The sequence below is a fragment of the Oreochromis aureus genome, linkage group 7 (assembly GCF_013358895.1).
Source record: "Oreochromis aureus strain Israel breed Guangdong linkage group 7, ZZ_aureus, whole genome shotgun sequence".
Classification (NCBI taxonomy): Eukaryota; Metazoa; Chordata; class Actinopteri; order Cichliformes; family Cichlidae; genus Oreochromis; species Oreochromis aureus.
The window spans coordinates 9,572,436-9,599,579 of record NC_052948.1 but is presented as its reverse complement, the minus strand read 5'-3'; the positions used below and the strand labels follow the sequence as shown (position 1 = coordinate 9,599,579).

Sequence of the window (27,144 nt, the reverse complement as noted above, 5' to 3'; positions counted from 1 at the left end):
GGAGGAAGTGACCTCTCTTGTGTTTATTTAACATGGCTATATATGTGGAGTGTTATTCCACAGACAGAGGGAGGGAGGGAATGGGAGAAAAAGAGACAGACAGGGTGAAGCAGAGAGCAGCGGTGTTTTCTTTAAAGGAAGCTGTCATTAGAGGGAGCTGGTCTGTTGCTCAGCTACAGTTGCGTGTTTAAAAAAGGATGACTAAACAATGGGGAACATCGTGTGTGGCTTTGCAAAATGTATCTCTATCAGGACAGTTCTCCTCAGGCTTCAAAAGTATCTCGCTCTCTAAGTAGCAGCACTAGTCACTGGAGCAGTCCAGTGGGAGTGTTTTCATTGCTGTAAACATGTAGCCATCTTTTTTATTCAGTGTATATAAGGAGGCTTTGTGTCCGCTCCTACTGTAGGGCGTCGGTAACGAGAAGGACGTTCGGTCACAGCGGCATTGCTGTGCATACCTGGTACGCCTGTCCTGCCCTCATCAAGTCCATCTGGGCCATGGCCATCAGCCAGCACCAGTTCTACCTGGACCGCAAACAGAGCAAGGTCAGTCTCTCCCACGACGTTTTAGTCAAAGCGTACGATAGATCTCACGAAATAATTACAATTCTACAAGGCATGGTCAGCAGGAGTGGTGGGTTAACAGTTTACAGATGTTTTAACACAGCCTGTCCGTGCTTGTCCGTACAGTCAAAGATCCATGCAGCGAGGAGTTTGAGTGAGATTGCCATAGACCTGACAGAAACAGGAACACTGAAGACATCCAAACTGGCCAACATGGGCAGCAAGGGCAAGATCATCAGTGGCAGCAGTGGCAGCCTGCTCTCCTCAGGTCAGTGCGTGTTCGCTGCTTCAGAGGGAAATAACCACGAGGGGGAAATACCCCGACAAAGATTCGTCTTTGTGCTCACATGTGTTGATGATGAGGAATCCTGCTGACAACCGGAGAGACAGAAACAGCTGTGACTGGAAAGAGACCAGCGTTTCTGTGTTGAATGTTCTCAAACATATACTGTGCTCACACCACACCCAATGTCTTTCAGTATGTATAGAACACCACTCCCATGTCACACAGACTCATCCTCCAGAGGCCCCCGACTCCTCTAATTTTAGTGGGTGAGAGAATGAGAGGGGCAGAGGGGCAGTGAACAACTTTGCGTGGCCTTTAAAACAATGCTTATCGGTGCTGAACAAGTAACGAGTGTGACGGGAAGATTTGTAACACTAGCTAAAATTAGAGTTGGGAGGGAAAATGCCCTTTTACTCCCATACAGCCACATACAATGTGTTCCATGCTCGGAAATCAAGTGCAGCAATTCCATTGATGAGAAACACCAGTACTGTAACCTGATTCGCTACTACTGTATAAATCACTTTAAATTGCATGCATTAGTCCAGCCAAGCATAATCTATGATTAGCATGTACGTGACTACATGGTCAGCTGTTTAAAGTATTTCACACTTTACTGAGTCAATTACTGTTGCTGGGGAAGAACACAGTTCCCTTTCAGTATTCGTTGTCTGCTTGGGCTTTTCATTTCGCCATTGATCACCTCGGTTAGATTTACTCCTTCCTTCTGTTTCTCCTCCACCTAGCCCTTGCTCTTCTCATATATCCCTTCCTAACCTTCCTCTATCCTCCTCTGCGTTCTTCTGTAGTTCTGTTCGCACCTCATATCATTCAGTGTTTCTTCATTTTGTCTATCTGTGCCTTGTCACTTCTTTTTGTAATTACAGTGATGATTTCTTGATGACTAGGGTAGATCTTAGTCGAACAGCATGAGCAGGAACTGTGACACATCTGTGACACGTCTCAACGGGGCTTTCGAAATAGTCAGATCTAAATTGTAAAGTCTTCATAAATCTTTCAACGTGCAGGCTTTTTTCCTCCAAAACAGTAGAAACTCTTAGTGTAATTTGGGTTTATCTAAGAATTATAGACAGCTGTTTATTTCTAACAAAACATTTTCACCAGTACTTTTTAGTATTTGCGTGTCCAGCTGTCCGTCATCCCCACATAAGGGGTCAATGAGAGAGCAAGAAACACAGTGTGAGTGGGAGGGTATGAGTTGTTTTCAAACAAGACTGGCACCACCTCGGGGTCTTGGAGATGTGCGTCACCGACTTTGTCCTAAACTGCCCCTTCCTTTAAACACTCACACACTTTCACAAACACACCAGCAAAACTCAGTTTCCTTATCGAAACGTTCCACTCACTTCCTTGTAAACATCCTGCAAGACTAGCAGGTGCACAAAGTATTTCTCCCTCTGCTTCAGATTCTGCCTCAGAACAGTACTGTAACTCCTGTCTTCACTTTATGTGTTGTTTGCACCTTGCAGGATCTCAGGAATCGGACAGCTCCCAAACGGCTAAGAAGGACATGCTGGCAGCGCTGAGGGCCAGACAGGAAGCTCTGGAGGAAACGTTAAAGCAGAGACTAGAGGAACTCAAGAGCATCTGCATACGGGAGGCGGTAAGTGAAAATAATTGGTTGAATTGTTGAATATTTTGAAAAGCGTAAATCCTTTCTAATTTAATTTCAGTGGTCTCACACTTCCTACCTGCCTCCTTCCTTCTCCTTAAATTTTTCCAGGAGTTGACTGGAAAGCTTCCAAAGGAATATCCACTGGATCCGGGAGAGGAGCCGCCAACTGTGAGACGGAAGATCGGTACCGCCTTCAAACTGGATGAGCAGAAAATTCTACCTAAGGGAGAGGTGAGGCCATAACTTCCATTTCTTTTACTGGCACCTTATCTCTCGCTCCAGTCTCATACTCCCCAAATAAAAACATGAGCTCATTTAGCAGAGTCAGCATTTGAAATGAATACCTAATAGTATATGTATTTGGCCAAGTGGTGTAATACAGCAGCTGGAATATGTCAGTGTTAATTAGTTTAGTGAGTTTATCTCCTCTTAAGCTAGCTGTAATGTTAATGGTCCGCACTGAACAGTAGTGCTGTTTAAGGGCTCTGTGTTATTCTGAGCAAATCAAGGGTTTCCTTAGGATTTAAATGAAGCTATTATCCTCTACATAATATTCTCAAAATGTAGTGGGATGAGGATTCACATGATAATAAAGTAACCGATTCTATCAGAATTTAATTTTGAAGTAACAAAGAAAACTGAGAAGCCTGAAAAGCCACAATCTGAGACATCTTGATCTTGTAAAGTAGCTTTGTCTCGCTGCCGGTTTTGTGCCACGGTTAGATTTTCCAGAGCAGCAGAACTTCTAAATATAGCCCGGCTGGTTTCTCACCACAGGAAGTGGTGATAGTAGGATTGTGTGTGCTCCTGCATGTGTGCAGGCATTCATGTGGGTGTGTTCCACAGAGGTTTGTGTGCTTTGAAAAGAATCCAGGGACACGATATCACAAAAGTGCATCGCAAGCACAAACGATGTTTCTTGATCTACACGGAGCACCTTAAACTCGTAGACACACAGAAACAGAAGCCGCTCGGCTGTAGTGTAAAGCCACTGTTAGTGAGAGGGATTCTTCAGAAATGAGGTAGCCCACTATGAAGTCAACCCAAGTGAATACATCATTGTTCTGCCTCTGTGGAGACAAGTGAACTCATGTGTGTGCGCTCAGATGTCAGTAAAATAATTACGTGCTAGCTGGACACAGTGTGTCACAGGACGGCCATGACTTTGTTTCCTTGTCATGTTCATGAGTTTTAACAGAAGAGGTATGTCTGTATACATTTTACTGTGCAGGCAACACATGCAGTATATATACAGTGCATTAAATAGAATATGTTTTACTTGGTTCACCTGTTTGACTTGAGAAATCTCAGGAGAGCTGTAGAAGAGGAGAGGACGGATTGATGGAGAGGCGCTATTACTGGGGACAGAGTGTCTCAATAGAGATTATCCAGTGGTGAGAAAATGCACAGCTGCAGCACAGATAAATGATTTCCGCAGTGTGTTTTCTCTGGCAAGGCTTTCTGTATGTGTCTAACCGAACTACGTTGTATGGGAGAGTTATTCTGAATCCGTGTCTGCAAACTAGAACTTGTTATTTTTGGATCATTCCTACATTTCTGTTGCTAAAAGCTGCGAGTGGATCCAGTAACTTAGTGCTTGTGTTACTCTAAGTTTGCAATCATGTTTGTGTATTTGCCAGGAAGAAGAACTTGAACGTTTGGAGCGGGAGTTTGCCATTCAGTCACAGATTACCGAGGCAGCCAGGCGTCTCGCCAGCGATCCTCACGTAAGCAGTAAAAAGCTGAAGAAACAGAGGAAGACTTCTTATCTGAATGCACTGAAGAAGCTCCAGGAAATTGAGAACTCCATCAATGAGTACCGGGTCCGCTCTGGCAAGAAGCCTACGCAGAGAGCGTCGCTTATCATAGAAGGTACCAATATACTGCCTGTTCACTTAGGGAAAATCAAATCGCTTTCATATCTATGTTATATCAATTTGCTGTAATTGCCACCACAGACAGCAATATTCTTATCTGTACTGTTATATAAACCCAACCCATTGTATGGCGAGGCTAGTAATTTTCAACATTTTTGCTATTGATATAATAAAGATCTGAAAACAATGACACTGACACAAAAGCTTTTAGATTTTGTAACCTCTTGTTTTTGTTTTTATGTCCCATAGAGGCCAATATTGGCTCTGAAGACAGCTCATTGTCTGATGCACTGGTCTTGGATGATGGTGAGTTTCCGTCCCTCGCCTTATTCCCATTGATAGTTGTGCTTTTATTGTTCCTAATAATGATATAATGTCTAATCCAATCTAATCATTACTTTGTTTCAGATGATCCTCAAGTTACAGGTACCCCCACCTTCTCTCCAGTAGCTTCACCTCATAAGGGGCTCCCTCCAAGACCGCCATCTCACAGTCGCCCCCCTCCACCGCAGTCCCTGGATGGCCTGCGACACCTGCACTACACACGCTCTGACTATGACAAATCCCCCATCAAACCCAAAATGTGGAGCGAGTCATCACTGGATGAGCCCTATGAGAAAGTCAAGAAACGCTCATCTCACTCGAGGTATGAGTGAGTTTGTCTTTAAATTTCTAGTATAGCAATGTGATATCTTGTTATATTTAATCAGAGTTAGACAACAAGTAGTTCATGCATGTTACTGTTAGAGGAGTGTGTGTGCAAGTATAACTGCAGATAGGAACTGCAGCAAGTAAACGTAGAAAAGTCAGTGGATGCTGATGATTATAATTGCATTTATTATGAATGAAACTTATTTAATCTCTGTCTAGTCACAGGCGTTTCCCGAGCTCGGGCAGTGCAGAAGCAGGGGGTAGTAATTCTCTGCAGAGCAGCCCCATTAGGAGCCTCCCTCACTGGAATTCTCAGTCCAGCATGCCATCAACTCCGGACCTGAGGACCAGGACCCCGCACTATGTACATTCCACCAGGTCAGTCGATATACCTTAAATCGTTTCCTGGCTTTTCAAAATGTGTATCATCAGGTAAACTGACTAAGCCTTGTTTCCCAAATGGAAATAAGCCATTGGACTTCATCACTTTAGCTCTCCTTTGCTGCTCTTTCTATTTTTCCATTTACTAAACTGACAATTACAGCAGTTTCTGTGTTAAATAAATTAGTAGATTTTTAAGACCAGTCTTTACACTGAGTATTTCTGCCAACTCCAACAGGTCAGTGGACATCAGTCCCACACGTCTGCACAGTCTTTCTCAGCACTTTAGGAACCGCAGCTCCAGCCTTGAGTCCCAGGGCAAACTGCTGGCATCCGATCCCGACGCACATCCGCACACCCTGGGCAGCCCTGACTTCTTCCTCGGCCCAGGACGCAGCTCCAATGGCTCCGACCCACTGGACGACTGTTCATCCTGCACCAGCCAAAGCAGCTCGGAGCATTATTACCCCTCTGGAGGACCCCCTGGCAGTAACCCAAATTACTCCACTCTGGGAGAAGATTCACCCTCCAAAGCCAGGCAGAGGCAGAGGCAAAGACACAGGTAAGAGCAGGGAAATATACATATATATATGTTCATGTGTTTAAAGAAATGAATATATCTGTGAAACTGTCATATATCATTTTTTGTTTTCTCTGCAGGTCTGCAGGTCACCTGGGTTCCTCTAACTCTGGCTCAATGCCAAATCTGGCAGCTAAGAACGGTTCTGGTGGAGGATTAGGTGGTAGTGGAGTGGGAGGGGGACACCATGGAGTCTACCTCCACAGCCAGAGCCAGCCCTCTTCCCAGTACCGCATCAAAGAGTACCCTCTATATGTAGAGGGCAGCCCCAACCCCGTGGTGGTGCGCAGCCTGGAGAGTGATCAGGAGGGACACTACAGCGTGAAGGCTCAGTTCAAGACCTCCAGTTCCTACACGGCCGGGGGACTGTACAAAGAGGCCTGGGGGGCAGAGGAGGGAGGAGAGGGAAGCGGCCGACTTACGCCGTCGCGCTCTCAGATCGTAAGGACTCCATCATTGGGGAGAGAGGGTGGTGGAGGCGGAGGAGGTGGGAGGGCGGCAGTTTCTGAAGAACTGCGGTGCTGGTACCAGAGGTCTTCAGGGAGCCTAAAGGAGAGGAGTCACTCACATTCGGGATCCACATCCTCTGAGACTGGGTCACAGCAAGGCACTCTGGGACATGGTCGAGGAAGTAGAGTAGGAACACTTGCCAAAGGCTCACCAGGTAGGTCTCATCGTGAAACCTTATCTTAAACAGGTGAACCGATATCAGCGGTCATAGCCTCATACTCATAGCCTTGAGAGTATGAGGCTGACACGCTACTGCACTGAGAAGGCATGCAGTACATCCCTGCTGTCACTAATTTTGTCAAATGACCCTGTGACAAAAAAGCAAACCGAGGCCATCACCACATGTAAAGCATGGTTTGAATTCCTTTGCTCGTCAGATTATTGGAACTACTGAGGGATCGTTTAGCTTCAGATCTTCTGACTGAGAGCAGTTCTATATTAGTTTTCCATAAATGTTTAGATTATAACAATAATTGTTGATAATTAAAAGGTTTATAAATATTTATATATAGCTTTTTAAGCTAATGTTAATTTCATGAGGGTAAACAGTTGCTCAGTTTGACTAATTATGGAGTTCTCGCAGCAGGAGAATACAATTTGAATCTTTTCTAGGCATCGAGCTCATCACTCCTCAGAAGTGCAGTTTTATATAAGATTGGGGTTATAAGTTAGGACAGCAGTGGTTTTGATGTGTTTGAAGAAGGGATGGGAAATTTTGCAATAGACTGTTTAAGGCGTCAGTAGAGTGAGGCATGTGTGCGTGGGTATGAAGCAGTGTTCCTCCGGTTGGCTGCTTGAGCTAAAAGGCAAGCCTGTTAAAACTCTAGCTTTGGATAGGAACATATATCCTATCCAAAACTGGATCTCTCTGTTCTACTCTTTTGTCTTTTTCTCTTTCCCCTTAACCCCAAATGGTATCTCACTGCCCCTCCCTGACCCTGGTAATGCCAGAGGTCTCTTCCTGTTACAAGGAAGTTCTTCCTACCCACTGTTGCCAAGGGCTCTCTCATAAGGGATCATCTAATCGTGTGGTTCTCGCTGTTAAAATAGCTTACAATGTAAAGCACTCTGAGATGACTGTCTGTGTGGCTCTATGGAAATTGAATTGAATTGACTGGTTTGTATTGGTCTTGGTTGTAATTACTAGCTGGTCTTGCTTATTTAAAAAATGCAACTAAAACTCCAAATCTTTATTTTATGAGACCCTCACGCTGCCTGCTGTGTGACCCATGTGTGCAATAATTAATGAGATTATTCATGTATATTCAGAGATTAGGGTTCCGATTAAGAACTCTTACTAAGTAGTTCAGCATTTATTTTTAATTATACATAAATTAATAATGTTCAGGAAAATTGTAATTACCAAGCAATTAAAGCTGAATTTAAATGTTGAATTTCTGGATTTGTGATCTGAAGCCTCACAGGCTTTGGTCACATCGCTAATGTTTCCCACATTTACGTGAGGATTTTCACATCTTCGCCCAGTTTTCTCACTTGAATGACAGTTAACCTTCGAATGTCCCTTCGGGGAAGTAAATATACATCTTTTTGGCCCAAGCATGACATTTTGGTACTTGCTCATCAATTACGAGGAAGTGTGTGCTAAATGCATTTTTGACAAGTCCATATGAAGAAATAATGGCTAAGAACAAAATAAAAAAGAAGCCATGCCCCGTGTGAGGCTCGAACTCACGACCTTCAGATTATGAGACTGACGCGCTGCCTACTGCGCCAACGAGGCCTGTTCGCTCCCTTCAGCCTTCCCACCCAAGCTCACAGGGTATTTCCCACCCCCATCCCCCGAGCATAGCTGGAATTCCTTTGTCTTTCACCTCACTGTAACCTCTGGTCTTTGTGTCACTTGACTGACTCTACTTTTTCCCTTTAGCTGCTTCCCCTCACAGCCAGAGGAGTATGACCCCGTCAAGTGAACACACAGCTACACCCACACCTCCCTGCAGCCCACAGCACATCCTTAACTGGCAGAGCGGGTAAGAAACCCACCAGCACGCATAAGGTGGCTGAAAAGCTGCCAAGACATTTAAAGCCGGATAGGAATATTAGGGAAAACTGCATCTGCTGCTCAGCTTCTTTCTCTTTCTTCATATTTGTCCAGGACTCACGCTTAACACACTCACACACTTTGAGTGTCTGCTCTTCTTTGTGATTTTGGGTGCAAAACACTTCCTAACTCTTTTCAGACTTCAGTCAGATCATATATGTCTGTATTTTCCCGCCTGTTTTCCTGTTTGTGGTTTTTTCTTCACTGTCTTTCTTGATTATCTTACACACCTATTACTCTTATTTTTTTCTCTTGGAAATCTTCTTATTGCTTAATGTTTGTCATTTCTTTCTTGTCCATCTTTCTGTCTTTACTAACCCTCCTTTCCTTATGTGTGTGTCCTCTCTCCTGGTTTAGAGGCACAGCAGACTGCTCTCCTACTGAGGACGTCTGTCAGTCTCCTCCTCAGCCCAGCTCTGATGCATAGAGGTACCGTCTGTGGTCTAAATCTAGCGTAGTACTAGGAAAATGCAATACCAGTAGATTTTAAAGCAAACCTTTTTCATTATAGAACATCAGGACAAAATTTAGTCCAACTTTTAATTCATAAAGATGTATCCCATCAAAACATGATAAACTAATGCACATCTGTGGGGCACTGACAGTAGTGGTTCATTTCTCATTTCTTGCTCTTTTACGGTGGAGGTATACGTGTCATGAACTCCCTTTCTGCCTGTATCTCCCTGAATTTTGCATGTTTTCTGCTCCGTTCTGATGCTAAAGCTTTACTGCGGCTCACAAGATTCACTAATAAACAACACTTAACTGTGCACCGTCACAGACCAGAGATTGAACAAAAGAAAAAAAAGCTCACAAACAGCAGACAAAGACAAAAAAGATGCCCTGCATCTGTTTTGATTCTGGTCTTTCTTCCTCTGCAGGACTTTGAGTGACAGCTGTTTTCTCAGCAGCCCTCTGTGTTCAGAGCTGGCAGATGTGCAGTGGTACGGACAAGACAAGGCCAAACCTGGAACGCTGGTCTGAGACCTTCCTATGGGGCCTAGAAGAGTCCCATTGCCCTCTCCTACTGCCTCTCCATTGTCCCCCACAATTATCCATCAACAACCGACAACCTCATCCTTAAAGCCCTGCAGAAACCCTGCCCTGAGCAGACTTGACGGGCTGGACGTGAGCCTCCCTCCTCCTAACATCTCACCACCTCTTAATTATGACCTGTCTATTGCAGTTCAGCGGGACAGGGACTACTCGCTGGGCTCTTTAAGGGCAGATTTCACAGGACGGACTGAGAAATGCCACCTCAGCTGTTGAACTGTCACCCTACAGCACCACAGAGCCCTTTCTTTACTCACCTACTGCAGCACACAAATAACAGGGCAACGGGAAGCGAGCGATGGGAAGAGAGAGCACAGCAAAACGTCCCACATGCAACTCAAAACTCAGCAGAAACAACACAGGCCATTCCAGGATCGCTTTCACATTCATCTTTGGTCCCCAGACTTACTCCAGTGCACTGCCTCCCAGTCAGAGGATACCTGCTGGATTTGAGCCACCAGTTTAAAACCCATTTCCAGGCCCAAACGAACTGTGTCGCATTTCATTCCCATTAACACTTGTTTGTCTTTCTTTTTCTTTATTTCTTCCAGCGTATTTATAAAAAGAAAAGATGACTGAAACATTCAGGAGTTCTCTCTTTTACCCACAACCACAGACAGTTTCTGAATCGACCAGTCACACCAGAGTTCTTGGGCAGGCACAAAGAAAAAAAGTGAAAACTGTATTCAAAGTGACAATATCGGCATGGTTTCTGAGAGACTGTCTGGATATTGATAAGGACTATAGCAATAACAACCCTCGTAGAAGTCTTTGGACTGGTTTGAATCGGCGGAGTGAATTCAAGGATCATGACAGGGGGAATTTGGATTTGTGGTTGTTTGGCGTTACTCTTTTGCCTTCTTCACTGACTTCATCCTTCATGTTTATTTTAATATCTGTGATCTTCAGAGGATTTCTCTGTCCGCAGCAGCATGTTTGATCACATGGTGTATGAGCCAGGGAGTAGAGGAGGTTTGGAAGAAAAGGTCATTTATGGGTGCTGTTCAGTCATTACAGCACTTTGTTTTTTGGCTGAAGTTTGTTGGTCTGGCCTTTGCGCACTGTTTCATATTAAACCCTGAAAGAAAGAAAAAATGTCTGACATGTCTTGCCATTACTTATATTTTAATATTGCAGTGGCTCAGTGAGAATTGTTTAACCTTTGATCTTGGCTCTACACCAGCTCTCACCATGCTGAGTATCCCTTTATGGCACTGTGTTTACTCATCTTACTTTGTCTGTTCCAAATATGTTGGTGCTTTACATTAATACTGTAATTTACTACTGAAATCATTACAAACCACACAGCCCCTTTACTTCCCCACAGCAGAAAGCCCTTCTATGAAATTACAGTGAGGCACAGCGGACGGATGACATCCAACGAGGGTTTATTTGGTATTAGGTGAAATAAAAATGTATTTTAACACCATTAAGTCTGAAAGCACAACATTAACAGTGTCTTTGAGGGCTGGACCTACAGTAAGTGTATTCTCATATCAGTGTAACCACAAGGTGTTAAAGGGCAATCCTCTCTGCATTTCAGGCATCAGATAATTAAAACCCCTGCTGTCAGGGAAGAAACGCTAAAGCCAACACACAAATTCTTTAACCCGCTCAAACGGAGAGAATTATTTTTCTCACACATCCTAATCAATCAAATATTCAGAACAGGGTTAGAAAAGCACATCTAGTTTTGTAAAAAAATAACAATAAAAGGAAATTTGGCTGTTTTTTAGTCGTTTTCCTTCTCTTCCTTTGACAAATGTTTCCGTTGCAAATTCATGCTCACCATTGTTTCCTTATTCCTCAAAATCTAAATCAACCAAGTGTTATTTTGCTCTAAAACACGTTGTGAATCTCAGTGATAGATCCTATAGCACCATTCAGACTGGATAAAAGGTGTATTGTACTTCTTGGTATGAGAGGAACCGTACGTCTTTCATTTGTATTTCCTTTATAGACTACTGTGAGTTGTCGTAATTTGCCCCTTTTTACAATATTTTACTAAGAAGGTTTCGCCCGAGCTCCTGCATGGCTAGTTCTTGGACAGTTGTTCATGCCAAGCTTGGTCAAATTGAATAAGTCTTTAAGCAGAGTTGGAACCAGTGATCACTGGTTACCACCTAATATGACTTCTTTACTCGAGTGTATTTGAGTTTGATCTTGCTTTTCACTCCAAAACATTTCTGTACTAGACAAAAAATCCCACGCATGCTGTGCAGATCCTCTGAGAAATGAAGACCCCAAAGACAGCGCCCAGCTCCTTCGTGTTACCATTAGCACGTTTTACTCCACGGTGTCATCCCGCACCAAAAAAAAGTACCATTTTGACCTTGTTGTAATCTCTGACCTCTGAGCCCATTGTGAAGACGTGTGACAAAACCCCCTACCTTCATATTTCCAAACAACATATTTCCTGTGCTCCATACTAATGTATGAGGTTTTTGTAATACTCCCAAGAGAAGAAATGAACTAACTATTTTATCAAGTCTTTTCCTGTATGTACTGATGGGGCACTGTTAGATTTTGTGGGGTTTTTAACATTCACATCTATTGTTTTAACAATGTTCCATTTTAAATGAACCAGTATTGTTTTTTTTAAGTTTCGGACATTGTAACAACCCTTTCAGGTGCTACAAAATGACCACTTACTGCTTTGTCACGTAGGATCTAGACATCTCTTCATTGTTATCAATAGATTCAATACCAGATGTGCAAAATGAAGCTTATTTTAACAAACAGTTTAATAGTAGAAGCACTTCCTCTACCAGACAATAGAGCATGTAACTCAATTTTATCAGTTCTCTTCAACTGAAACAGTACATTAAAGGTGTTGTAGGAAAACAATGTGGAATTGATTAAAAAAAAAACTTAATTCCACACTTAATTTATTCTTTTTTCTATTAAGAATTTGTATAGTAACTTTGCATTTTTCAAAACTGTGTTGTTCAAAATTGATGATGAAATTTTCAAGACGAGAAGCTGTGGTGGTTCTTGAGAGTAAGAAAATAAATTATTGATGAATGTTCTCAAGATAAGTGGTCTGTCATTTCTTTTTTCACTTTTTCCGTTCCCTTTCTCCAAAGTGGCTCAAGATCAGATACCTTGAGGCCATTCAGCTGAAAGGTCATAGTGTCGGCCAGACTTATCAAAGGGAATCCCAACATGTGGTCACCGCTTCCTCTCCTCCGGACACACTCACTCTCCTAACATCCGAGCTTAATTTACTTCCCTCCCTTCTGCACCTTTGAGAGGATTTCCTGTGGAGTCAGAAGGGAAGATACACTCCAAACAAAAAAGATATTACTCATCAGAAGACGTGGTTAAACAGCCCGGCTTCACCTTTTTTAATTTGCTCATATCCACTGAAAAACAAAATCCTCCTTTAAGTAAATTCTGCTGAAATGTGTGTTTAACTTATCGTGTGCTCTACTATTTTAAGGCGAGCACACAGGCCCAAAACTCACAAACGGTAGTTGTGATCCTTTGTGATGATATGTGGTTTCTGCTAACATGAGCACAGTGTCAGTTTCTGCCAGGACACCCAGCTTTATCATCCTGCTTTGGTTTGTACCACTTCTGTGTCCATTTACTAATTAATCCCACGTTAGTCTTTGTACTCGGTGTGTTCCCATAGCAGTTCTCCCAGCCAGGCAACAGCTGGAAGCTGTTAGCCCGAACTGCCGTGAGAAAGTAACTGCACTTGGATTTTTTTCCACTCATACGTCTGTTTGTGCATGTTTGTGTGTCTGTGAGTGTGTGTGTGAGAGAGAGAGTTCTTGCTGCAGGAGTGGTGTATGACCTTCGTTTAAATTCCTAATTAAATCCTCCATCACTGAAATACTCAAACACACCACACCCTCTACTACACAATACATAAGTATGAGAACTATTAGACATGCACATATGTCTGTGAGGAGCAATTTTTGAGTGTATGTTGAGTTTGTGATGAAGGTTAGGGTTCAAGTAAGATGCTTAAAATCCCACTGAGATTCATGAAAAAATATTCAGAGGGAGGGAAAAAAAATAACAGATTCTTGGAAGATTTTTCAACAGGAACATTTATTTACAGTCAGCGATGGATAGATTACAACTGAAGAAGATGCATTTTCATTAGATCACTCTGGCTTCTCAGCCCTGAAGGTCCTGAGTGCTGAAAAAAAAAAATGACCGGAAAACTTAAATAATAAAATGAAATTCATTATCCAGGTTTATGCTTAACTACTGCAGTGGAGTAAAATATCACACTGGTTTACGATGTGAAAAATCTGTGGCAGCATCGCCCCCTAGAGTCCTCTGCAGAATAACATCGAAGTAAATGAAGAAACACAACCATGGCAGCAGTTTTAACCGTTATAGCCTTTGATTTACAAAAAATAAAGTAAAAAAGACCAAATTTTATTGACATATTTATTTATATATGACAGCAATTTCCACTGTCAAGTTTTTGACAATAAGAGGGTCCTGGGTTTGACTCCACCAGCCAGTCTGAAGTCTCTGTGGAGGCCTGTGTCTATGTCAGCTCTCTCCTGGTAATCCAGCTTCCTCTCACCGTCCAAAGACATCCATGTTAGAATAACTGATGTTTTTAGAAACTGTTCTGAGATGTGAGTGTGAGGGTGAATGGTTGTCTGGAGGATAGGCCTTTAACAGATTTACAACATTAATATATTCAGATCAAACAAACAATTTAACAACAGTAACAATGCTTGCAAACAATGAGATTTCAGATCTTTCACATATTAAATTCCACTTGTTCCAGGAGAGGCCCATTGGTTTCATCTGGATCCTGCCAAGAAAAACATCCAGATGAAACACTAAGATAGCAGTGATTAACAAATCAATGCCAATTAAATAATTCAATATACATCATCATGTCCTAAAAAAAAGCTGACAGAATTAAAATGCATTCCTGATCATCAGTATTCCTTTAAACCAGAACGCACAGCATTCATTAGGATTTTCTCCCAGTCTCAGGTTATTTTATTTTACCCTATCATCCAGTATTCACCTGTGAGACGCGACTGTAAACCTGAAAATGGGGAGAACTGTAGCGGCGCAGACCCCTCCAGGACAGGAAAATTATGTAGAGTGATGCCAGGAAGCAATGTACGGTGAACACTATGGTGCTCGCCCTTGCAACATAAGAACCAGCACGCTAGTGAGAAGAAGGCAGAAAAGAGAGATTATAAGGAGGTTTTCTGTGCATGCTGAACACAAACCCCAAAAGAGATTCCTTACAGGACCTCTTTATTATAAAGGAAGATTCAAACCTAGTTACTGGAATGCAGAATTACCTGTTGGTAAGTGAGTGTAACGGCTTGTGCAGCTCTGATACTGTTGGCCAGCAAAGCTGAGAATCCAAACACGAGACTAAAGACGTTCACACCCATCAGAGCGATGATCTGTTTGGTGTTATGATAAACTAAGTGAGGCTGATCATAACATAAGCAAAAAAGAAGCCACATAAGAATTTACCAAACTTTTTACCTTCAGTTTATTCGCTTTTCTTTGAACTTCTATTGCAAGACACCCAGCAGCCACATACTGGAACAACAAAAAACAGGTACAACCTCCTATTTGGATTATTTGGCTTTCTCTCTTTTAAAACAGAAATTTTATACTGAGTGCATGTCAGCTGAAGCAGATGCGGACTCACAAATATGCTTGACCATGCTGGTGTTGTCATGGTGATAGCACAGCTGTAGCTCACACATGCGTGAGTGACTGTGGTTAGTATACAAGCTAAGGCACTGAGGATTTGAATGACCTGAGGGGGAATACAGAATATAAGATGGGCAGGTTCAAAGCTTCAGGATGTTAATCAATAGTTTGGGCGAGCTTCTTACCCCACTGACTAAAAGTCTAGTATTAACCACAGCACCAAACCAACGATGAATCCTGGCATTGCTTAGCTCCCCGTTATTGGTGACCTCAGTTTGTGGGGATGGTGAGGGCGTCTCCTTAAAAAATACTTGGTACAATCCCTCCTGAAACATGTTCTGCCTCATCTGTCAGGGAAAAAGTACATTTGTTGGAAAACAGTATGGATTTTAAATGCTGCACAAATCATTTGATATTTTGCCAAACAAATCATGGTTGATATGAAGGCCTTCAGATTCAGATTTTGCATTTAACTTCAGTCTGTGACCTCTTACCTTGCCCAGATGTTGTAAAGCCCTCGTTTATTCATCCACGGGCTTTCATATAAACAGAAAATATCCATCCAACCAGAATAACAGACATTAAACGGCTTTTCTCACGGCTACAAAGTTACTTCTTATACCACACAGTAAACTTGTTTGGTCAAAGTTCACTTGAGTTGGATGATAATGAACGGTTAAAGTTCACTGCTGAGGAAGTGATTCAGAGACAAGTTAGCCATGAGTAAAGTGCTTATCAGCTTGTAGGCAGGGCTTTCTGTAAGATCAGACGACTTGGTTCATTTTAGACACAAGAAGAATACTTAGAAATACAACCCGAGCTCCAAAAACATCAGGATGCCGTAGTGATTTGTGAAACCCACATTTTATTCACAATAGAAAATAGAAAAAAAATCAAATGTTACTGCTGAGACATTTTACTATTTCATGAAAAAACATCTAATTTTTAATTTGATAGCAAGACACTGAAAAAAAAGTTGGGAGGGAGCAAGAAAAAAATGGGAAAAGTAACTGGTACTAATCGGTTAAAGTAAAGATGGACAGACCCTGCATCTAGAAATTGTGGAACAATTTCAGAATAATATTCCTCAACACTTTGAATATCTCATCATCTACATTACAATCTCTGTGCTTGAGGTTAAAGAAAACAATTCAGAGTGCCATTCACACGCGCAGGTTAAAGCTCGATCATTCACAGAAGGCAGACGTGATGATGATCCTAAAACACCGCCGTCTAAGGAGCTTGGAAAGAAAAGCATCTGGACTTCTTTGAGTTGCTTGAAGACGTTTCACCTCTCATCCGAGAAGCTTCTTCAGTTCTAAGGGTCAATGGTGGAGAGTCCCAGATTTAAACCCAGTGGGAGTTTCCCCCCAAAGAGGGACAAAGGACCCCCTGATGATCCTCTACCTAATCACATGAGCCAAGGTGTGAAAGTGGGTGTGGGTCCCAATCAGCCCGGGTTTCGGGTGAGCTCATTGTGAAACCTGGCCCCACCCTATCATGTGATTTCCTGACGTCAGATGGCCCAGGGTGTGAGTGGGCGTTAAGGCGTCTGGGAAGGGATGTCAAAACTGGATTATAGATGGCAGACAGTTGGTGTCGTAAAGAGAGGTGAAACGTCTTCAAGCAACTCAAAGAAGTCCAGACGCTTTTCTTTCCAAGCCCTTTAGACTACGATGACCTGGATGACTGAGAACCTTCACAGACATAAAACACCGCCATTTTCTCTGGGTCAAAGGTCATTTAAAAAGGACTGAGGCAAAGTGGAAAACTGTACAAATCAAAACTTGAAATTCTTTTTGAAAACCAAACATTCTCCTGACTAAAGAGGAGAGGAAGCGGAAGCATGCAGCTTTTTGAGAACTCAGCTCAAAAGCTTGCATTTCTAATGGTATGGAGATGCATTAGTGACAGTGAATTTGGCAGCTTGTGCATCTAGAGAGGCACCATCAAGGTATATACATGTTTCAGATCGTCACAAATGATCTTTTTCAGGGATCGCCTTGCATAATTCAGCTAGAGCGCATACTGCTCTATCTCTTACGACAGCATAGCTATGTTGTAGAAAAGTCTGGCTGTTGAACTGGCCTGGCTGCAGTCCAGACCTTTCACCAGTTGAAAACATTTGGCACATCATGAAATGAAAAATACAACAAATGAGACCCAAAATCGATGAGCAGCTAGAATCCCATATCAGATAAGAATGAGAAAATAATTATCTCAAAAAGTCTTGGCATTCAATTCAATTCAATTCAAAGTTTAGGGCAAAGAAAGGAGGGAACAGAGAGGCAAGACAAAAGACACCGTATGAGACAAAGAGCCTTAGTTTAATCATTTTTAATGATTGAATGCATAGTGGTGTATAAACACGAAGGGAGTGAAAAGAAACGCTCAGAGCTTAATGCGATGTCCCCCAGCAGCCGAAACCTGTTGCAGAATAACCAAGGGATGGTGCAGGGTCACCTGATCCAGCTCTCACTATAAGCTTTGTCGAAAAGGAAAGTTCTAAGCCTAATCTTAAAAGTAGAGAATCTGTCTGTCTCCCAAATCCAAACTGGGAATAAAGGGGCCAGGAAGCTGAAGGGTCCGCCTCCAATTTTACTCCCTCCCAGACTAAGTTTGAAAACTCTAGGAACCAAAAGTGAGGCTACAGCCTGCGAGCAATGTTCCCTCTAATTTTTCACGTGTCTGAGCGAACACACAAACTCCCTGAGCGATCCCTTGGACCACTGTGAGCGACATCAGACGTGTGCACTGTGGTCGCGCCGGCATCTAATCCATCCAAGTTACATGGTTTATTAAAATAATCAAATTACAGCATTTACATTTCTGTTAGACTACTTTTAATTAACTGCTTTAGCCCACTTACAATGAAAATTTAAAAAATTCTGTTCATGACCTGTGTAGTATGTTAACACTATTGGAAGTAAAAATAACTTGAACTCCAATTTTGAAAACACAACTTTCTTTCTTTTTAAAAAAAGCTCTGACTTGTATTATGAGTATGAGTCTGTGGTCTGGGAGAGAGTCCTGTAACTCTCTGTCTGCAAAATATAGTATATAATGACCAATGCTGGGCAATTAATTATATAGTTACTTCTTCAAAAAAGTAACTCAGTTTGGCAAACAACAAAGATTTTTGCAGCTATTTTTTTTTAAATGCAGCCAAGGCGTTTTTTAAATAAACATTTCAAACTATTTACAGAACAATCAGCTGTTCTGCATCAAATCTGATGCCACACAAATTATTTGTGCCACTCCAAAAAATAATTTCTGTCCACTATGAGATAAAGGAGAACAACAGCCTGACACCTGCAGGCCTGACAGCAGATCTATCACTGCTGTAACACCTGTAACACTCAGCAGCCGCCTCGTTGTTCTGACACACACAGCAAAACTACACTACACACTAACTACACAAGATTTGCGCTAAACGTCGCAAATCTCTCACATCTCAAAACACCGCCGTCACTCCTAAAACTTCCCCCGTTTCTTAACAACTAGATGCCACGTTGCCATATCATTTTTTGATTGGTCGACATGGTACTTTTTTGGACGAATAGGAAAGGGAGAGAGGGGTGGAGTTTGTTTTTACTCACAATCAAAAAATGATATGGCAACGTGGCATGCTTTCGAGCCTTTTTTCTTATAAAACGCAGTTTTTACCGTTTATTCCCGCAGTAAATATAAACAACGACAGTATTCAGGAAGAAAACCAAACATTGCAGATATTTTTATCATAACTCTGGTTTTACGTGGCCTATCAACACAATTTAAAAACTGGTATAAAGTCCACACTTTTTCCGTCAGTTGTTCCGTCTGTCCTGCTCACATCTCCAATGGTTGTACACGTTGTCATTAACGTGGCTTCACTCCACGTCAGCCACGCCGCTTTGCCAGCTAAAAGACCGGTGTCGGCACATAAGGACACTGTCATAGCCTGTCAACCACGTTGATTAGCTGCGTATATACGAATGTAAATCGCATTATTGGCTGGACTATGGGATAAGGTGGCATCGTTCTAATCCCATACAGGAGCAGCCAGTCACTTACTAACACTGCAAAACAGAATTGTTAAAGTTTTAATTTTAACTTCAATTCAGGTTAGATTTTTTTTGTGCGCAACACAGATTTTCTGTGCGCAGAGACCGTGCCAGCAGTGCGCAATTGCGCACGTGCGCAGCTTAGAGGGAACATTGCCTGCGAGTGAACTGCTCTGTTAGGATAATAAGGTAGATATGTTATATAGAGTGTTAATAAATATAGATTAATCATAGTTCAAATTAAAGTAATAATGATGATGGTTTAGAGGAAAATACTGAAGTTAAATCAAAGATTAATCAGAGAGGAAGTGTCTAAGTAAAGAAGTTATTAGAGATTCTTTACCTAATGACACATCTGTGGGACAATATTTTTTTAATCAAACAAATAATTTGTGCTATTACTGCCAATGTGAAATCTACGCTTATCCTTAGCTAGCAGTTTCAAATTTTAATGTCGCCTGCTCTGACCCCTGGAATACAGTCAGCTATGGTCACTGGAGTATAGCTGCGCATGTGTGCATGACCCCTCAAAAAAGTTCCAAGTGAATCTAATGGACATGGTTACCAATAATCATTGAGCCATTACAAATAACAAAAGATACAAAGATTTTTCTTTTCACTCAAACACTAAAATATCCTAAAATAACTCGACATAAATAAAGTACATGTATAGAAAGACATTGACTGGATAGAAAATAGTCATAAAAATCTCTTTTTATTACAAGAAAAAAACCTAAATCTCCTATTCTGCATCAAAAAATATAGTGATCATGCATAGATCCATATTATATAAATATATTACATATATTAAAAGCTATAAATCCAGTACATGAGACCATAAAAGTAAATTAATCATTATATTAATTAGCTTAGAAACCCTAATAAGAAATAAAAATGTATCACACTTGATCAGGACAACAGGACAACAGCAATTCCTCATTTAATCCTCCAGGAGGTGCTGTTTGCAAACGAAATATCCAGTAGACTTCCCCTCAGAGAAGCTTCGCCTCTTTATCGCCACCTTTTATCAATGCTCAACCATTTCAGCATTCATAAGTCACTGGCAGTAAATGCCATGCCCAGCTGACAAAAAAAAGGCTGGACTTTTGATGCCCCGCACTCCTGTATGCACTCCTGTATGCCCCGTGTGCAGTTATTGTACGCCACGTCCACACTGAAGAGTCAGTTGGCAACTGGACATTTTTACCAGGACACTTCCAGATTGGAGACCAGCTTTGCTTGTTTTCATTTATTTATTCTGCATTCTGACTTTGAAAATGTGAAATAATTAAAGATTACATGATACTATTTAAAAGATCTATTAAAAACTAATTATATTCCTACAAAATATGGTAGGGAGACAGCACACAGCACTATAATGATTGTAGTCACAAAATCTGAGCATCTATACAGACTTAGAGGCATGTCAGACCCATTCTGTCTTTCCTGGTAGTGTTTCAGTCTTCGTATTCCTCCTCTACAGACCCTGTGTACAAGTCAGCCAATCTTCTGAAACGTGGCCCCCAGTTAGTCAAGCTATTAAAGTTTTGGTCCTCATCTGAGTCTGAGGTGTTGATGGAACTGAGTGAATCTGCCTCAGAGCCATTACCTTCATGGTCAAACACCAGGAGAGAGTCATAAAGAGGAGCTGTGGGGTCACTTTCTGCTGCACAAAGATTCTAAGGGGGAAAAACACAGGCAGATATAAGACTGAAAATATTACAGTCATATAAACTGTAAATCTTTACATATATACCAAAGGTTTGCTATTAAATGCACTAAAGGGTGATACAAAATTTTTGCATTACTCACTTCTTCAATGAATTTTCCAATGTCCTCATTGGCTTGTATTTGTAGGCAGTAGTTTGGGCGGCTCTGTGCAGTAGGAAGAACATCAGTGCAGAAGACTTCAGGACGGTTATCGAGCCCTCTGTGGAGCTGGCTCAGGTCATAGACCTATAACACAAGATGAACATATGTAATATAAACTAGGTACAAAGGAGACATTTGAAGGAGACATTAATGTGAGTGAAGCGCTGAGGAAGTGGCAGAAACCAAAACATGTGAAGGATTGCATTTGTAGTGCATTTGACCTTTCAGGGCCACCGTGGAAAAAGCCTCAGAAAAATGTACCCCCTACTTCAGTGTGACTGCAGCATCAACTTTCTCAGGCAGTGATACTGCAATTTTATTACATCATCAGTATTTCCCCCTAAGTCTTCTATTTTATTCGTTAGTTTCATTAGTAATAAATTATAATCACCAACACAGAATCTCTCATTCCAGGTCTGCTTATTCTCCTTCTGCCCACCAGGATTCCTCAATCAACCGTCCAACTCTGCAAGTAATCCAATCACTCAATACTTTCTAAGCTTTTTCAGCCTTTATCTCCCATTTGGTTTTCTGTCAATCGTTAGCCAACCATTCTCATAACCACCAGAATTATGTTTGCGTTAACCTGTATTAACCACTGTATTAAACACTACAAAACTGAGCATAGTCAAAAGGTGTGTTTTATCCTCTCATGTGAATCTCTCTATCTGACCCCAAGCCCCAGCTGTTACAATGTGACTACTCGCAATGTGCTCACTATCTGGACTTGTAGCAAATAAGATACTGTTCATCTTTGTTACCCAAATTTTTATGGTGTTCCTCCCCATTATGTTCCTACCTTGTCCTCTTCACCTCCTCCACCTTTTTTTTTTTTTTACCATCATCATAAGTCAAAATTAGGACTATGTATTTGCTGTCCTTGACAAACGGTGATTCTCTGTCCATGCGACTTTTAACTTTGACCAGTCCTGTAGTATTTTCAATACTTTCAATACCTGGCAGTGTCATTGTATAGTTTATATCTGAAAGGAAAAGACACATCCGGATAAGCACTTACTACATGTAAACAGTAGGATGTGTGTGTGCCTGTGCTTTAATTACCTAACTTTCTGTTTCCTTGCTGTGTCTGGGTCCTTGGCTCTGAGTTCAGTCACAGAACTCCCTATTTTCAAGTCCTCTAAGATGCTCACACGGACCTCTGCTGGACTGAAAACAGGGGGCTCATTCTTGTCTACTACTTTTACAGTAACAGTGGCTGTTGATAGCGACCGGTTCAGAAAACGGCGCCTCATTTGTTACCACTACAAGCAGAGTAAAGACAGGAACGCTCTCAAAGTCCAGCTCCTTGGAAGCGATGGAGAGCAAAAAAAGAATCATCAGGCACTCTGTGAGCTTCATCATGCACTTGTCAAAATTAACGGGTATTTCCCAACCTTGGCTGCTTTGATGATTCCCTCCATTTTATTGGAGCTTGTAATAACACTGAATTCTCCCCTGGTTTTGCCTTCTATTATTGAGTATTTGGTGTTAGCATTTGGAGTTCCTAACTTGTCCTTGTCAATGACCTGTAGTTTTACCACCTCCACTCCAACCTTATTCTCAGGGACTGATGAGGACACCTGAGGGAAAGCATGGAGGTTCACTCAGTGACTTTATGGATTAAACTTAACGACTTATTACAATTAAGTGTTTGGATATTCCGAACTCACGGATCTCATTTTGAATTCGGGAGCATTATCATTGCTGTCAGTAACGGTAATGGTAACAGTGCAGGTGGCTTTTAGCCCATCTCCCTCCAAATCAGCAGCTTCTATGATGAGCTTGTACTCTGGATGAGTCTAAACAAGAAGATGAATTACAATGAAGATGAAGGATTTAAAAAAAATTTATTTGAAGGACACGATGCCTTGTTGCTACATTACCTCTCTGTCCAGTCCACCTTCTTTAAGACTGATGACGCCACTCACTGGGTTTATGACAAACATGCCCTCTTTTGGCAATTAAGGTGTCTGAGATTTTATTCTATACCTAATTATAGCGTTGTTTGTGTCCGGATCATCCTTATCCCCTGCTTTTACCTTTATGATTGTGGCATCTGTTCAAGAAAACAAGACCAGGCTGGCTAATAAAATGTACTTTAATGCATTAGACATTCACATGTTAGGGAGTAAAGTTTTCTTTGGCTCACCAATATCAGCGCTTTCGCTCACATTGCCAAAGAAAGGGTTCATAGGGAATTCTGGAGGGTTGTCATTCTGGTCAGTGACATTGATAATGAGTGGCATGGGCTCTTCAGCCTTATCTCCTTCATTCATTGCATGGGCTAACAGCTGTAACACAAGGCACGATGGTCTCAAAAACCATTTAGACGTAAGCAAATTTGAGTGAGTTTCACAAGTTTATTTCATAAAATACTAGATAACCTAAACATGGGGAAAAAACTATTAAAAGTAAAATTATACTTCCTGTTAGCTTACTGTGTATTTGGGTATTTTTTCCCTGTCCAACGGCATATGCACATACAAAATCCCAGAACGCCGATCAACAGTAAAAACACCCTCAGGGGGCTGATCTGCTCCTGGTCCAGTGATCTTGTAAGTTATGGCCACCTTTTTTTCTTTGTTGGACTTCAGCTAATCACAAAAAATAAAAATGTCATTTGAGCTGAGGTGAATACAATACAATATCACTTGGTTTATATAACCCCAATTCCAAAAGAGTGAAGACACTGCAAAAATGTAAAAAATAAACCGAATGCAATGATTTGAAAATCTAATAAAGCCATTTTACAAATTTACAAATGTGTTCCTTATCCCTGCATCCAAAGGACAAGGCTAAAAATCAACATGGGATGCACTGGTCTTCGGGCCCTTCAGGAAGGACTGCATTAAAAATAGAAATGATTCCGTCAAATTACTGCATGAGCAAAGAAATCACTGTGAACACAGGTAAATGCAGGTTAAAGCTCTATCATGCAAAAAAGAAGCCATATGTGAACATGATCCAGAAATATAGCTGGCACCTCCAGAAAAGCAGGACAATGTGACACTGCATGCTGGAGCTGTTACAACAGCATGACTTCATAGTCGACTGAACTAGCCTTCTTGCAATCCAGACATTTCACTAACTGAAAGCTTTTGGCCCATCAGGATCGAAAAATAAGACCCAGGAATGTTGAGCAACAGGAATCCTGCATCAGACAAGATCAGGACAACATTCCTCTCCCAAAAGTACTGAAGCTGGTTTCCTAAGTTCTAAGAATTGTTGTTAAAACAAGCGAGGGTGATATGAAGGTAACAACAGCATTTCCCAAATTTGTCTTCCTGTCATCAATTGTAAAATGATCGTGATTGATATTTGATATGTTTCTATGTTCTATTATAAATAAAATACATGTTTATGAGATTTGAAAATCATTGCATTTACATTTTACACAGCATCCCAGCTTCTGTGGGATTGGGATTGCATGGCAGCAGTTACCTTAACCAGATTTTTGGGGTAAGGACCCCTGACATTTTCTGAAAAGCTAATTGGTGGAATAACCCACTCGCTCTTCATCCATTTCAAGCTGCCAGACACAAATGGAAACTCCACAATGGGAAGCTGCAGGGGGAGGGTGTGAGAACTTTTGAATCAGGACATCATGTCGCACCAGGTATAGTATTTAATCAATGAAATGTGACGATGCAAATAATTCTAAAATTACCTCAAGACCTACATTGTTGGAGACTTTATTTGGGCAGCTTTTTCTGTTTTTCAGGCACTGGGGTTGGATCCCTGCAGGAGCAGCTTGAAATGCCGAGCACTGAGGAAGCAACAATAGACATTATCCTAGTAATGCTAAGCTTATAATATACATGTAAATGTGTCATAGTGAAGTGTTAAAAACATATACTACAATCTGAAAACAATGTAAATAATAATATAAAACACACATATCCCATGAACACTTCTGCCTTAACTGTTAAGCTGACCCTGTCAGCTCATCCATCACTACAGTGAACAGGCTCAGAGTTAAGCCCTGATGTTATCCCACCCCCACCTTCAACCTATCTGTATCTCCAGTTGTCGTTCTGCACCACCCTCACATACTTCTCTGCCACTTCTGACTCCCTCATACCATACCACAGTTCCTCTGTTTGGCACCGTTACATATTTTCTCTAGATCCACAAAGACACAGTGCAACTCTTTGTGACTTTCTCTATACTTCTTCATAGTTGCCCTAACTTCCTCCTTACTAATCCTCTGCACTTCCTCACTCACTAACTGTCCACCCTCCTCACTCTGGTGTTCTTTATTTATGAGCTCCGCTAACCATTCCTTCCACATTCTCTCTTCTCTTTACTTGTTAGCACATTTTTATCCCTGTCCTTAATCACCGTAACTAGCTCCAGTCTTTCTCTCCTTCTCTAGTGTCCAGTTTCACATACAGTACACTATTAGCCTTTTACTTTGCTTTTTGTTGTACTCCTAGCCTCCGAATAGTCATGTCTACTTTCTTCGTTTTCCAGTTTCTCTCTTTTTGATACTTCCCCGTATTTCCTCATCTTCTTTCCTCCATCTAAAGGCAATACCAAACACCTTCTTGACAGTTTCCTTCAAACTTCAGCTGGTGACTACCACCTCTTCAGTGGTGCTGAATGTTCTACAATGGCTTTAACTTGACTAAGCCAAGGCCTGTTAACTTCTCATTAGTGATCATGATTGACTCCGACTGGTAGATTCGTTCGAGGAATGTTTGGAGGAGTACCAACTGTACCAACTGTCAAGCATGGTAGTCCTCAGGTGTTTTGCTGTCGGTGGTACTCGCAATTGCAAAAAGTGTAGGAGAGCTAACTCCAAATACTCAAACTTCACCTTAAATCAGCAGCCAGACAGTTGAAACTGGGAGAAAATTGAGTGTTTCACCAGGACAATGATCCCAAACATCAAAACTGGTTTTGGAACAGGCAGACTAACATTAAGCTTCTACAATGGCCGTTCCAAATCCCTGAACTCAACCCTACTTAAAATTTTTTAACCACACCTAAATATCAGGATGGTGTCAGGAAAACACAATTTAAATAAACAATCGATTCCTCCAAGAAGAGTGGTCACGTATCCAGGCAGAATTATTTCAGAAGCTTGTTCGTGGATCAAAAGTATCTGCTCAAGGTACAACTTGGTTAAGGACATTTAACCAAATACTAGTGAGCTTGTATGTATCATTTCAAACCTGTGTGGTTTAGAAAAAAAACAAACAAAATAAATTAAACCTTGTAAACCCAATACTGCTAATACTACTACTAAATAAACAGTCCTGCGAAAAAAGTATCTACCCTCTTTCTGATGTCTTATTTTTTTCATATTTGTCTCAGTTAAACATTTCAGATCATCAAACAAATGTAAACATTAAACAAATATATCTAAGTAAAGACAAAACACTATTTTGTTCAGTGGTCTGAAACATCTAGGTTTGACAAATATGCAAAAAACTAAGAAATCTTAAAAGTGAAAAGATTATATATAAAGATGCACATATTATACAAATATAAATAAAAACCTAAGTGGTAAGGGCAATGAGGTCATTTGAGACATCTCGAAAAGCAGAGAGAGAAACAAAAAACACTCACGTGGATTTAATACAGCAAAAAGAGCACCCACAAGACCCTGGTGTCCCCCATGAATTTCAAGTATAGAAACGCTACAGTCCAATGTCAGATTGCCAAGTTTACTTATGTTTACTAACTGGTCTTTTAGTGTTTTTCCTCTTTAAACGTCCTCCATCAGTGCAGTAATTTTCCTAGTAACTGTCTGTGACTGCCTTCTTTAACTGCCACTGGCTACAGTATTTGTGTTTAGCATTTCACTTTCTTCACACGCTGAGTAGCTGATTTCCACAGGAAGGAGTTAAACTGGAATTAAGAATACGTCAGACCTGCAGGTGAGGGTGTTTACACATGTGGGTTTCCAACTTCACATTTCAAAAAAAACCTTGAAGTTATTTTGTTTTTTTTTAAGTGG

At 41.3% G+C, this 27,144-nt stretch overlaps 3 protein-coding genes and 1 non-coding gene across 11 annotated transcripts in view; 1 reads left to right on the top strand and 3 right to left on the bottom strand.

Annotated features, from left to right (window-relative positions):
- Positions 1-12,638, top strand: part of frmd4a (FERM domain containing 4A) — a 94,111-nt gene extending 81,473 nt beyond the window's left edge. For 5 of the 8 annotated variants that reach the window (XM_039615153.1, XM_039615151.1, XM_039615155.1 and 2 more), the window contains 12 exons: positions 405-546; positions 691-832; positions 2,341-2,474; positions 2,595-2,717; positions 4,127-4,358; positions 4,613-4,669; positions 4,772-5,009; positions 5,234-5,392; positions 5,634-5,957; positions 6,056-6,639; positions 8,374-8,476; positions 9,429-12,638. In XM_039615153.1, coding sequence (XP_039471087.1) covers positions 405-546; positions 691-832; positions 2,341-2,474; positions 2,595-2,717; positions 4,127-4,358; positions 4,613-4,669; positions 4,772-5,009; positions 5,234-5,392; positions 5,634-5,957; positions 6,056-6,639; positions 8,374-8,476; positions 9,429-9,531 — 2,341 coding nt within the window. In that variant the 3' untranslated portion in view covers positions 9,532-12,638. Of the gene's footprint in view, positions 1-404; positions 547-690; positions 833-2,340; positions 2,475-2,594; positions 2,718-4,126; positions 4,359-4,612; positions 4,670-4,771; positions 5,010-5,233; positions 5,393-5,633; positions 5,958-6,055; positions 6,640-8,373; positions 8,477-8,904; positions 8,977-9,428 lie in introns of all 8 variants that reach the window. The other 3 variants (XM_031737248.2, XM_031737249.2, XM_039615152.1) reach the window with 3 other exon arrangements.
- On the bottom strand, positions 8,154-8,226 carry trnam-cau. The gene has a single exon. It is a non-coding gene; the product is annotated as a tRNA-Met (tRNA).
- Positions 12,639-13,654: 1,016 nt separating the features above from the next.
- On the bottom strand, positions 13,655-15,898 carry si:dkey-30c15.13 (uncharacterized protein LOC558731 homolog). Its single transcript, XM_039615699.1, has 7 exons — positions 15,759-15,898; positions 15,450-15,611; positions 15,260-15,370; positions 15,091-15,147; positions 14,898-15,005; positions 14,612-14,758; positions 13,655-14,389 (listed from the first exon to the last, which is right to left on the bottom strand). Exons 2-7 carry the CDS (start codon positions 15,609-15,611, stop codon positions 14,336-14,338), a joined length of 639 nt encoding a protein of 212 aa, XP_039471633.1. The 5' UTR covers positions 15,759-15,898; the 3' UTR covers positions 13,655-14,335.
- Positions 15,899-21,255: 5,357 nt separating this feature from the next.
- On the bottom strand, positions 21,256-25,356 carry LOC116318273 (B-cadherin). The gene is given in 12 exon segments (XM_039615893.1): positions 21,256-21,263; positions 22,019-22,136; positions 22,138-22,162; positions 22,242-22,418; positions 22,420-22,484; positions 22,574-22,759; positions 22,850-22,978; positions 23,063-23,235; positions 23,329-23,470; positions 23,618-23,773; positions 24,621-24,743; positions 25,261-25,356. Coding segments are annotated over 12 exon segments (1,398 nt in total).
- Positions 25,357-27,144: the final 1,788 nt, after the last annotated feature.

Excerpts from the sequence above, each read along its gene's own strand:
- si:dkey-30c15.13 (XM_039615699.1), bottom strand. The coding sequence starts at position 15,611 with ATGAGGCAGAACATGTTTCAGGAGGGATTGTACCAAGTATTTTTTAAG. Across the intron at positions 15,148-15,259 it reads CAGCATGGTCAAGCATATTT|TATGTGGCTGCTGGGTGTCT; the intron begins GTGAGTCCGCAT and ends TTGTTGTTCCAG. Across the intron at positions 15,006-15,090 it reads GAAAAGCGAATAAACTGAAG|ATCATCGCTCTGATGGGTGT; the intron begins GTAAAAAGTTTG and ends AACACCAAACAG.